The sequence below is a fragment of the Etheostoma spectabile genome, chromosome 20, assembly GCF_008692095.1.
Source record: "Etheostoma spectabile isolate EspeVRDwgs_2016 chromosome 20, UIUC_Espe_1.0, whole genome shotgun sequence".
NCBI lineage: Eukaryota > Metazoa > Chordata > Actinopteri > Perciformes > Percidae > Etheostoma > Etheostoma spectabile.
This window is the reverse complement of record NC_045752.1, coordinates 18,778,171-18,791,523: the sequence shown is the minus strand read 5'-3', so window position 1 is coordinate 18,791,523 and position 13,353 is coordinate 18,778,171. Positions and strand designations below refer to the sequence as shown.

At 40.4% G+C, this 13,353-nt stretch overlaps 2 protein-coding genes across 4 annotated transcripts; one reads left to right on the top strand and one right to left on the bottom strand.

Moving 5' to 3' along the window:
* Positions 1-290: 290 nt before the first annotated feature.
* tedc1 (tubulin epsilon and delta complex 1) lies at positions 291-5,007 on the top strand. The gene is made up of 8 exons (XM_032500133.1): positions 291-677; positions 1,049-1,133; positions 1,623-1,852; positions 1,934-2,071; positions 2,397-2,462; positions 3,032-3,118; positions 3,302-3,445; positions 4,491-5,007. Exons 1-8 carry the CDS (start codon positions 534-536, stop codon positions 4,854-4,856), a joined length of 1,260 nt encoding a protein of 419 aa, XP_032356024.1. The 5' UTR covers positions 291-533; the 3' UTR covers positions 4,857-5,007.
* Positions 5,008-5,067: 60 nt separating this feature from the next.
* On the bottom strand, positions 5,068-11,318 carry pth2 (parathyroid hormone 2). Of its 3 annotated transcripts, none has more exons than XM_032500141.1 (5): positions 11,232-11,318; positions 8,429-8,631; positions 7,827-7,931; positions 7,455-7,634; positions 5,068-6,625 (listed from the first exon to the last, which is right to left on the bottom strand). In XM_032500141.1, the coding sequence occupies exons 3-5, from the start codon at positions 7,928-7,930 to the stop codon at positions 6,451-6,453; spliced, it is 459 nt and encodes a 152-aa protein (XP_032356032.1). In that variant the 5' UTR covers position 7,931; positions 8,429-8,631; positions 11,232-11,318; the 3' UTR covers positions 5,068-6,450. The 3 variants fall into 3 exon arrangements, with proteins under 3 accessions (XP_032356032.1, XP_032356033.1, XP_032356031.1); XM_032500142.1 differs by having other exon boundaries at positions 8,429-8,626; XM_032500140.1 differs by lacking the exon at positions 11,232-11,318 and having other exon boundaries at positions 8,429-8,774.
* Between the last annotated feature and the right edge of the window lie 2,035 nt (positions 11,319-13,353).

Sequence of the window (13,353 nt, the reverse complement as noted above, 5' to 3'; positions counted from 1 at the left end):
TACATACAATTGTGAGGTGTTTACTATTTTTTTATGATTTTGCTATTTGAAATAAAGACTTTAAGTACATCTGTTGAACCTTGTCACTTGAAATTCAACATTGTAGAATAATTTGAGTTGACTAGATACAAACAAGAGTTAACTATTTTTTGGTAATTTAAACCATATTTTGCCTACACGAGTTGCCGCTGAAAGTTTAAGTTTAGTTTTTTTTTGTTTGTTTTTTAAACTAAAAGTTTAAGAAATAATCTTTTCGTTGAATAAACAGATAGCGCACCAATGAAAAGTAAGTCCAGCCTACCTCTTTCATAATGCCTCTGGTAATTGGCCAACGTAAATATCAATCACAACTTCTTCCAATTCCCTTTCCTGGCAACGGCTTCGGACCCGGAAGTTGTCTACACCGCGAAATATCAACAGTTCAACTTGAAAGCGGTAGAAAAACAATAGAAAATGTCTGTAAAAGGTAGTCTCTACTGGACTTACCGCGAAGGCTAACTTGATAAAACGTGTGGTCACGTGCGCTGGCTGTAATGCAGCGGAGTAAAGCGTCCGTGAGAGTGGAAGTGAAGCAGGTGATTGGGGCTCTGTGCAGACTGCTAGTCTCCACCGGTCTGGACCCTGTCCCCGCACCGGAGGACTTCCGCCGGGCCAAGTTCGGTGGTGGACTCGAGGTGGTACGTTCATCATCCGCGGTCACTGTCTGGGGTGGGATGTTATTGCATTTTCTCCAAACGTTAGATAAGTACTGGTAACTTGATTTTACATACAAAATATATGATCAGTTATGGCCAAACAAGTCATTATAGTATGGCATTGTGGTAAAATGGAGGATCAAATTTGAATAATTTACAGCTGCAGAAGCATAGAAATAAGGATAACAAGTGGCAAAGATATACAACAATAAAACCAAGTCATCTTAAGAAGAAGGACAAAAGGTCTGAGTTTTAGACCTTTTTTTTAAAGCAGTGTGTGTTCTTGTCCGTGTACTGTAACGTTACATATATTGTCATATTTTACAGACAACTCTCCTCTTTCTCTTTCCCAGGAGGATCAGTTTTGGCAGCTCCTTGCCAATATCCTTCAGACACCGAGCACTGTTTCCTGTGAAGCTAGTGTACAGCCAGGAGGAGGTAAGTCATTTATTTTTCTAGATCTGTTCATGGCTTCTAATGGCATTTGTTCAGGCCTTTACTGATCATTCCTTTATCCCTTAGATGTTTTTTCTTCCCTGACTTGATAACATCTCTAATAGACAAAACACGTGTAAATCCCCCCCCCCTCCATGTCTTTTAAAAGTCTAAAAAATGTTAGACCTACATATAAAAGGACCCAAATTGAGAAATGACACATTGTCCAAAATGCAATATCTATTGTTTGCTTATAAAAAAAAATTTCAGCATTTACTCTATTTTGGGTCTTTAGCTCACAAACTGTCAGCCATGTATCCACTTTGTAACTTTGTTTAAGTCCACTGATTACCACTGCATTCCTGATTTAGATTTTGAGTTTAACTGTTTCCGCTCTTTGCACAAATCTGGACCAAACTAACTATCATTTCTTAAAGGGATGTAAATTATTGGACTTGCTGAGTGAGTGTGTTCTTTTTGGTCTGTGCATAGCCGTAGACTACAGGACGCTGGTAGCTGCAGGCCTCTGGCAGACTGGCTACCATGCTGACTGGATGTATGGGAGGCAGGGAGGAGGAGGAGAGGAGGGAGGAGAGGGAGGGAGATGCTCCAGCAGAGACCTCCTCCTGGCGCTGGGCTGGCTGCTGGCTACAGGAAAACTGGAGGAACTGCTGACACAGCGAGTCCAGCAACTGGACAAAACACTACTCACACCTACACCTGTAAGTACCATTGGTAAACCACAACATTATACAGATGAAGTCTGTATTGGTAAGTGCGTTTCTATCATTTTTCTCTGTTAGGTTGACACTCAGCTTTCCACTGAGCTCCAGTTAGACTCGGCATCCCTGAGGAAGCTGCAGTGGCTCATTGGTAGTCTGAGATACCAGGGGCGGACGCTGCTGTCCATGCAAGAAGAGCGAACTCGCTTGCTCCATGCTGTGAGAAAAAACGCTCTTTTCCAACGTTTTCGCATGCAGACATTCTGTACTTGTCTATCGCCGCAATGGATGCCATTGCTCAAAGTTCGACAGATTAGTAGTTTTGGAGCATATGTGCAGGATGACTGCTGCAAATGACAGAAGTCTCCATTCCTGTAGCCAAAGTCCACTTTTCTCCTCAATAACGCAAACATCCCAAAATAGAATAGTCGCATCGATGGACACTCAGCGTTAAATCCCTTTGTTTGCTGTTAAGTATTATTCTGCATAAAATCAGATTAAAAATAAGTTATATTTAGTCAAACTGAGAAATTATTTTTCGCAGGTTGCCAGCCTTCCCTCCTCGGTATCCTCGTCCTCCTCTGATCAAAGCTCAACAGTGCTAAGGAAGGTAAGAGTTGTTATCAAAGTGAATTACTAATATGCTCTGCCTATACATAGAGTAAAATAACAAAACCATTTCCTGTCTGTATACAACTGTTAAACATTTTCTTTCTTTAAAACGACAACCAAAATACAATTCTAGTGTATCATGTTCTTTGTTTATTTGACATTTAATTACCAAGCTGGTTGTTGGTTGTTATGGTTTTAGAAACTGTATACATGTGGAAAGAAAAGCAGTGTGTAGCAATATCATGATAATGAAGTTGGGCTCAATAAAGTAGTGTTAGAACTAAATATTTAACAGATCATGTAGTGAGAATTGTCCAATGTAAAAAGTTGCTCTGTAGTTGCAAGTCTGTATTGTTTACGCAATTTCTTATTAAATGAATGCTGTGTTAATGTTCCATCTGAGAGTACATCTTCATACAGAGTTAATACAACAGGCCCTAGCATGTCTTTAAAACTGTGTGTGTGTGTGTGTGTGTGTGTGTGTGTGTGTGTGTGTGTGTGTGTGTGTGTGTGTGTGTGTGTGTGTGTGTGTGTGTGTGTGTGTGTGTGTGTGTGTGTGTGTGTTAGGACTGTGTTAGTATGCAGCAGGTCTGTGACCTCCTAGAGGCATATCTGAACTGGAGACAGGTGGAGAAAGTCTTCTGGACCTGGATGGTGAGTTGAGGTGATATAGTTACCTGTCATAAGAAAAAATATTTGTAATTGTTCATTTTGAAAAAGTAAAATGTGCAAATTCATACCAAAGAGTTTGTGTGACTGCATGTTGGACCTGTGTCCTGCAGCAGCCACGTGTGCCGGGAAATGTGACGCAAAACGTGTGTGTTTGTGAGTGTGTAGGACAGTGTGGTGGATTGCCATCTGACAGATCCTGTTGTCAAGAGGCCTACACATTCACCCAATAAGGGCGCAAGAGTGTGTCACCATGGCAACCGGGGCTTAGAGAAATTGGAGGACATGCTATTGAGACTGCCTACGGGACAGGTGTGTGACACACGAACGCATGGCCCAAGGATCTGTTCTCACACACACACAGTTGATCCCTACAGAGGTCATGGTGACTAATGGTTTTGATGAACGTTTTGGAGATATGGTCGACCCATCCATCCCAGCACTTCTGTGCATCATCCGTTGCTATAGCAATCAGCAAATACACACTCCTCAGAGCAGACAGTTTTCACTCAAGAAAATGTCAGCCTGTCAGAGAGCAGTGAGCACAGATGGACCTTCCCTATAGATCAAAAATGAGGCCAAATGAGTGCTCTTCAGCTGTTTGTAATCAGGCGTCTGTACTGATGAAACAATTCCTAGACACTGGCACGTTCTAAAAGCAATAGGTTTTGATGAGATATCTTCTCCAAACCCCCCATTAACTTCATTAACACAAGCATTTAACTTGAAAGACTGACTCGTCCATTTATATCTTTCCAAACCTCTGCTGTCCACTTCAACACCACTTCATACCATTACAGTACCAGTACAGTAGAGTAACATTATGTCACCACAGCTATACATGAACCTAAGCCTGAACTAGAAGGGCACTTAAAAATTGCAACGTTAGTAAAAGTGAAACAATTTGTGAAGCCACCCTGTGATTTGGAGCCACTACAAAATTTACATTTACTTTTACATACTACATCATTTAACGTAGATCTGGCCACTAAAAACGGACAAACCGAAAGTTTTTGGATGTAATTAAATAGTTTAAGATTGGAAAACTTGATTAAAATCATTAGATGTCTGAAGTAAACGAGATTATAAATTGGAGTACATATGATGCCAGCTTTACTTTACAAAAAAAAAAGCACTTTAAACACATTTTGTTTAGTACTAAAAAAAGTATCGTTTGATGTCCAGCCCACTCTTAAACTACTTCTGCCTCCATAGTAATGTGATTATAAGAAAATATGGAAGCATGACAATCGAAAGGTAATATTAACATAGCATTCTGAACTATAATACATTGTCCTGAGTGAGTGTTTGTAATATTTGTGCTTCTGCGGTCTCTTCCTTTCATCTTACGCTCCAGGAAGCGCAGAAGAGAGGCGGAGGGGATGTTGAGGACAGAGAAGAAGGACGAGAGAGGTTACATGGTGGATCGGACGCCTTTTGCCTCCCCCTTCTCTCCTCTCTCCCCCGCCTTCCCTCCCAGCCCCAGATATATCGAGCCAAGCTCCAGACTGAGAAGCCAGTCAGACACAGCCGCCTCCCAGGAGCGGGGGCCTGCAGCGGGGCTGAGAATCCGGACGAGGCCCCAGCGTCTCAGGCTGTGCAGCAGCTCCTTCAGACAGAGGCGCTGCTGGTGGAGAGGCGGGACAGACAGAGACTGGCCAATAGGATGCAGCTGCAGAAGATGATTGGCAGGCTGGACCAACTGATGCTGATACCACCATGAACTTTTTTTTTTTTTTTTTAATCCTTAAACTGCTGATTTGAGTTCAAAAATAAAACATTGACTTTCACTTTTTTAGTTTGCCAAATATTCACTTGACATTAGGATGAAAACCATATACTTTCACAAGTTAATAAGCTTTCAACACCTTGAATTCAGTAGTTGAAAATGTTAACCTTTATTTTAATTTCACAAACAGATGATACACCAGATACATCAGAAAAAAAACAACATGATGCAGATATGTAATTCCTAATGCGAGCTGTCAATGTTTACATGCAAATTTAAAAGCACATTTTAGACATTTATCCCATTCACAAAATAACTTGCAATGAATTCAACTGAAGTTAAAAGCAGTCAAAACCAGTGTAGGTTGATAAGATAAGGAATTGAGTTCCCGTGTCCTCATAATATGAGTGTTTTGAGAACTGGATTGTACATTTTGGGAAATACATTTGTGCATCAAGGATGAAGTGGGTGTCGGGACATGGTTAGCCTAGCTTAGCATAAAGACTGAAATCAGGGGAAACAGCTAGTGGGGTTTGCTCCAAAGTGAACAAAACCTACACAAAATCTCACGTAGTAACATGGATCTCGTTTAATCCATACAGCAACCTTGTCATCTCACGCTCAGAAAGAAAGAAAACAAGCGTCAAATCTTCCAATCGGTTATAATTTAACGTTTTGTACGTTTCTTTAAAAGCTAAACTTTGCTCTAAAATGTGTCAATTGACCTTTCCATCCATTTACATAACCAAATACCAACACTGACATCCTCCTTTTGACTGGACTTTGAGTGTGTAAAGAATTTGTTCAGAATAGCGATACTTTTAAATCCAGCAGTCATTGTTATCCTCCCGTCAACACTTTAGTTGACACTTTTTATTGATGTTAACTTTTTCTTTTTCAATGTTTGTCACTTTTGACTTTTAACACTACGTAACACTAACTTAACTTTAGTTTTACAGTTATTTGTGGAATTTATGGCCAATAAACCTATTTTTTTATAGGAAATTATACCTAATGTTTGAGTTAGAAAAGCAGAAATCAGGAATTATTTGACCAAAACTAAAAGGAAAGTACCTTGGATAATCACAGACAGGAAGAAGTCAACTTTTACTCAATACTGTTTCAAAACCACTTCAATTTGTTTTTCCAAATGCTATAAAATTGAATAAGACGCCCCCAAAATTAATGAAAGAGATTTGTACTTGCCAAAGAGTGTTGTGTGGAATCAATCCTGTTGTTTTGGGGAATTAAAAAGAACACTGATATAACAGTTAATTTGACCCGAGGACAACAGGAGGGTTAAGTCAAACACAAGCTACGGTCATTGAAAACATTTTATTACATAGTATAACACCAAATATTTTTTCCAGCACCATAAAATTGTGAAAGTTCTGCAAAACAGGAATATGAGTATTAACATGCTAGAGATGAGCACTAATGTCCTTTGATGTCTACAGTATAATCTTGTCTCATAAGTCAATGACTGAGCAATAATAAGACTTAGGGTATAACTTAAAAAACATTTTCTGCTAGGTCAGGGTGCAGAGGTGGTTTGATTTGAATAAAGGGCTTTAAAAAGAATAAATTATTACGAATTAACCACGAGTAGTTTCTGCATGTAGGAGTTGAGCCACTTCTGTCTCTCCATGGAGGTGAGGAGTTTACTCTTCTCTCTGAAGGCAGAGTCATCAGCCACCACCATGTTCCTCTTCACCATGCCGGCTCCCTGAGGCGACCACTCGGCAGGCCACGCCCTCTCCACGCTAGAGGTCCACAGAACAAGACCACAAGGATCAGAGTCTCAACACTGAGATATGACTAATTTATATATATTTTTTCCCCCGAGTTGGAGTTGACAAACCCAATAGTCATAAAATGTTTTTTCCTTTAGGATGCACTGCTTGATTTTGGTGTAGCTCACAGTAGCACCAAACACCTCCACATTTTCTCTGAGACTACCTGTTTAAAAGGAATAGTCTGACATTTTGGGAAATACAAAATGTCCCTCTTAGTCCCTCTTACCAAAATGTTAGATGTAGCGAGTCAATTCTGCTGGTTAAGTATGCAACTACAGCCAGTAGCCAATTAGCCTAGCCTAGCCTAGAGAAGAATGGAAACAGGTAAACAACTAGCCTGGCTCTGTCCAAACTAAACAAATCCACCCCTGCCAAGAAGCAGTGATGCACAACAGTGTCATGTTTTACACTTTGGGTTTCGTACTGATTAATGAATAGCGGACTTTACCTTTGGACAAAGCTAGTTGTTTAATACCTCTGTGCCGTTTCTTGTCTTTGTGCTAAGCTAACCATCAGAGCAATAGCAATCTTTTCATCTAACTCAACAGGCCCATTAAAGGAAATATTGGGAATACAATCTATAGTTCTGCCAGAGGATCAGAGACAAACAAGGAAATGACGATAATACAGCTAAATATGATGCCAACCTATACATAAAGAGTTTGATGGTTACATGAGGGACATATTACTACACATTAGTGTCACTGAACGTAAGAAAGTCTTGTGGCTGCTTTTTAACATCTGTTTTGCACTCTTGTAAAATTGTGCGTGAACTTCACGATAGTATAGCAGTTACCTGGCCTCTGGCCTCTCGGGGGCAAACAGCCACGCCCCCCTCATCAGTCCTGCCTTGCTGTTGGCTGCTGCTCCGAGGCTGGGCGATGACATCATTTGAACGCTCCAATCACGGAGCGAGATGGAGGGGAACAGGACATCCCAGTCATCTGGTGTAGGTTCCTCTGAATCATCAGGACTTCTGCAATCAAACCAAAGTTAGTTGAAGGATCCCTTGGGAAACACGTATGGTTGAATTATGTAGGAATAACAAAATAAGTACATTATTTACTAATTAGGTATCTGAAGGATTAGGTAGTTCAGTGGTCTTGGTACAATCGTACCACTAAAGCATATTTCGCTGCTCCCAAGGTGAGATTTAATGATTAACCACCTGAGACGTAGTCGAGACTGCGGGAAGCCAGATGTCACCAAGGTCATACCCAGAATGCAAAGCAACAGGAAGGTCATTCGGGGGAAAGTAGGCATCTCAAACATCCTAAAAAACAGAAAGATGCTTCCTTAACATAAAACACATTACACGTTAAGAAGATACATAATCTTCAAAGTTTGGGTTGAGGTACCCTGACATCGGCCCTGCGTCTTACTGTAAAGAACCGTTTCAGACTGGGAATGTATGCTTATAAAAAGATTATTTTTTTTGTTCTTTTTTTAAATGTGAGTTTAAAAACATTTAGGCCATATAACCAGCAACTGTGCTCCAATACAGAGTCAGTAACAAAACCCAACATTTGAAAAGCTTTTGTTTTGAGGTTGAGTATGTGCTCAGCTGGAGCCAAAGTCTGTCAATCATAACAATCAATGACATTTTCTTCCCTAATTCTTCAAAAACAACTAGGATTTCTGAGAAAGCATTCTCAAGCCGCTTGGTGAAGAGGATTTATAGACTGACATGCAACACATCTTAAATTAAAATTAGCTTCATGCAAATGTCATGGAATTTGATAACCGGTTGGTAGTTGACCGATTTCTTACCTGATTCTCAGGTCTGTCTGTTAAGTTTGTACCATCAAGCCGCTTCTCAATGCTGGACTTCAGGGGTCAAAGGTCAGGCGTCACACAAGCGGAGATATGTTCCAGCGACTAATCACAGCGACAGAAATAACTACTGTATGTGCAGTCGGGTGCTCTGTTTCTTGCCGATTCCCATCAAGCTCTTATTTTGTCTCCGGTCTACTCTAAGTAGAAAAAAAGTTTGGATAAAAACCTGGATTTAGCGTTTGGACTGCTGGTTGCTTCTGTACGTGTCTGTGTGCAGGTCTACGCTGGTTGAAAAGTATCGTCTTCTTGTCATACATACTTATATACCCTGGACTGGAGTTTTTTAACCCCCCATCCCCCTAACCCACGCACACATACGCAAGCATACACACCCTTCACCAGATCAAACCAACTTTGAGTTTAGCGTGCAAGAGGACAGGCCTAGTGGAAGTGCCGTTAGCTTGTTAGTGTCCTGTTTCAAAGGCTCTTAGTCATGGTGCTGTTCTGGAGAGCCCAACATCTTATTACTGAAAATCATTATAGTGCTCGTGTGTATGTGCGAGTGTGTTTATTCATTCTCTGTGGCACATTAACCAAACACTGGATAAACCATTGCTGTCTACGCAGAAAAAAAATAGATAGCCTATTTATATGGATATAATAATCAAGATAAGACAACACAAAATCCAACCTGCAATAATTTGCTTAACACTTAATATATTATCACATATATTATCACTTGACTAATATATTATCACATTTGAACTTGATGTGACTAATTTGTTAGAATACAGGCGCCTAATTTTAGCATTAACTTTGAGTCAGATTTGTGTCCACATCATAATATTTACTCTTTTAGCTCCGTTTTGGTCCTCATCAACTCTTGAGAGAGACATATTGCTGTGCTTATGATGAGCTAGGTTCACCGGCTCGATGTCAACTCTGTCTGCGGTTTAGTTCTGGGCAAGTCATGTAGGCCTACAACAGGTTTCTTGGATATTTTACACTGAAAAACATGTTGCAGCTGAATACTACACTAAGAAGAGTGAATCAAAATCACCAAAACAATGAGCAGAATGAAGCTGAAATGCTCCGTAGAGCTGAAGGGAAATGCACTTATGGTAGTTATTCTCCATTGGTTTATCACATCCCACATCTGAGCCAGTGTTTATGTCAAAAAAACAAAATTTGGACCTGTAGAATCCGTGTATGGTTAGATTTGAAACTATGCTGCTGAAAATATCATTTAAAAAAAATAAATGCTCTGAATTGATTACGCTCAATGGTATCTACAATGTAGTGAGAGTCTGTTGACACTCGTCTGCCGTCGCTACTGTATGAAGACACCTTGTTAGTATGTCAGTATCATCTCCAACCATCAGCTTTACAGGAAGGGATAAAAAAATGTATCCATTCCCATGTGCGTTTGATACATTTTCTTTGCGTGGATGCCTACTGAAATGAAAACGGAAGACAAAGGATGCAATGCTGGAGTTGGTTGGCATTCAGGTAGCTCGTTACCATTTAAGGACCTCATTATGGGCCTCGCTGAAAATAATGACCTGCAGACAGGAAGCAGCTGGCCCTAACAATGGCTCCGCAACACACGGATTTGCACAGGATTAACAAGCTTCAGACACAAAGTAGTGTCACATCACCGATATTCTCGTCAGGAACACCGTCAGCTCCCATTGGTGCCACCGTCACTGAAGTGTTGTATACCTGTATATCACAGGTGAACGTTGTTGACCTTGTTGGTGCAGGTGACCACACACACACACACACACACACACACACACACACACACACACACAACACAACGCACCCACACACACACACACACACACACACACACACACACACACACACACACACACACACACACACACACACACACACCACACACACACACACACACAACACACACACACACACACACACCACACACACACACCACACGTTCCTTCTATTGATTATTTTTTTTGTTTTATTTTCCTTTCAGGATAGCAATGTAATGTATACTCTTTTGGGGCTATTGAATTTTAACCAGTCTTTTGAGATGTATAAGTCTTAAATATCTGCATGAAAGTGTTCTCTTAATGGAGTCATGAGTGGGGCTACTTGACTGTTTGGAACCAATCAAATTAAATGTCACATGTTGGCTCAGCTGATTACGATGCCTACACATATCTCTTTGTCAAATGAGTCCACCACTTGCCCGAAGAAGACCCAGTAGGGTCAAAATGTTGCTTTTCATATTAAATTATGGAAGCATAAGGCAGTGATGCCGACATCGCATTTTTTTCCACTGTACTGCAGCATCATTACCATCTTTGCATTGCTCCTTTAGGTAAAGCCACCACTTTTCCCATTTTTTGTAGGCCATTATTGCTTGATTTCTGTGCACTTGGGTTTTAAACCTTTTTTTGTCATTTCCTACTCAGGCCTACATGGTTTCAGTGATTCATGCAACACACAGTTTCAAAAACATTTCACTGTGTTTGCAACTCAGACACGGTTGCCCAACTTCCTTTGTTAGTCTGTAAAGTTTCTTAGCCTGGAATTAATTTCCTTTGGGCAATATTATTTTAGCTTCCAATACTTTGGCCATCTTTCACCACGTTAATTTATATGTTTCACTTTGATTGACAGCTGTAGACACGTCACTCATGTTGATTTTGATTTAGCAGAACTGGAGGATTTATTTAAAATGATAGCAGGATGTGGCATACCTGGCCAATCCATTTTGCAATAAGGCCAATCTCTTCAGCTTGTAACAATGCTTGTTTTGTCCTACCGTGATTCCAGTCTTGCAAATCCAATACTCCGTCCTTTGAAGTGTAGTATGTCAACAAAATGAGGTGGGAATCTAACAACAAAAATACCACTGGAAACAGTGCAGGTGACGTCCGCCATGACGTCTGAGCTGAACACTTGATTCAGAAATACGATTAAAAACATCCACAAAAACTGCCTTTGCCGACTAAAAAAGTTCAAAACCAATTTGACTAGACCAAAAATCACACAGAATAGCACACGCACGCGCACACGCACACGCGCACACGCGCACACGCACACACGCACACGCACACACACACGCACACACAGCTATGGTTGAACAGCTGTGTGGCCTCTCAGATCCTAATTCTCTCTCAGCGCTCACCTGTGATTCCCTCTTTCTAACCTCTGTGATTGCAGGAATTAGCACACATACACACAGGTGCGCAGGTGACTTAGGGACCAACAACATTCACAAAAACCTATTATTTATTTATTTATATATATATATATATATATATATATATATATATATATATGCACACACACCCACACACCAAGTCTATTGGCTCCAACAACTTTTGTTAAAGCTTGTTACCCTCCTGGTGTCCTCGGGGTCAAATTTGACTCCTTTTCAAAAAGTTTCTAAATTAGAAATTTGGGTTTCCTTCACCCAAATTGTAAAAAAATTACGTGGATGGTTCCACACGACGCTGCACACAAGTTAAATAACTTATCAGTTCACTATTTTTCATTGAATTCGTTTTTTTTACTTAATTTCAAAGCATTTTAAGAAAAAAGAAAGATTTAAGAACACTGAAAAAGTGACAGTAATGTAGAGAAAAACCACAAGAACGTCCCAAAACACGCAGATAAAATCGACAAAGACATTGTAAAAAGTGAGAAAGAACTTTGGGAAAAGTTACAAAACAACTGTTGGAGAAAGCTTCACAAACAACAAAAACGTCCAAAAAAAACTGACAAAGAACTTTGGAAAAAGTGACAAAAGTGTCTTAAGGAGGTTTTAACTTAAAATTTTGACCCAGAAAAACTAAATGTTGGTCTACGGGAAGACAGCACGAGGGTTAACACCCCTGACATCAGCATGGATCAATAATTCTGTTCATCTCAAACAGGGAGAAGCTTTGGAGAAAAACGTGGTTGGGCTTTGTGTGCTTGAATCAGACTAGTTTTGTATGAGGAGTCATCTGACCTCTAATGTCAAAGGTCAAACTGTTTGAAGGCTGCCTGTTCTTGAGGCCCGAGTGAAAGGTTTGCCACGTATAGTCCCTTTCTGGCTGCATCCACATCTCTCTCCAGGAATTCTGTGTGCCTTTGTAGCCTCAATACAATGACTAGTACACATGGGGTTAAGGGTGTGCACCTTCGTAGTCTCTCCTTGGAAGTAAGTAAGTAAGTAAGTAAGCTTTATTTCTAACGCACCTTTCACAGACAAGAAGGGTCACAAAGTGCTTTACAGTCAAAACTAATAAATCAGCAACACATGAAATACTAAGCCATGTTGCTAGTTAAAAGTCTTCAGGTGTTTTTTAAAAGTTTCCACAGAATCCAAAGCTCTCAAAGCCTAAGGGAGAGAGATCCAGAGCCTTGGAGCTGCCACAAAAAAAGGCTCAATCACCTCTGGTTTTAAAACGTGTTCTGGGGACAGTTAAAGGGTCTTGGCCTGAAGACCTCAGAGAACGACCAGAAGTGTGTGCGTGCAATAGATCCTGGATGTGAGAGGGAGATTGACCATGCAAGGCTCTATTATTAGTGATTAAAATTTTAAAATATACTCTAAAACCTATTGGTAGCCAATGAAGAGCTTTAAGCATTCATGGCGTTACACTTGGTTGTATATTTAATTTCTTTTGTGAAACAGTCAAACACACCTTGAGAAAGAAGTTCAAATCTTACATGCCAGTTTATTTACATTACAATCAGTATTAGTATATAGACAAAGAGAAACATCTTGATGTTTACTGGGAATGAAATATACTGTCCATATACCTGCTATATGTCTCATAGGCCTACTACTGGGGGGGGGGGCAGTAGCTCATTCTACTTGGAAACTTGGTTTGGGGAATTGAAAGGTTGTCTGTTCAAGTCTAAGTACAGAGTGTGGTAGCCCCCCCCCCCCC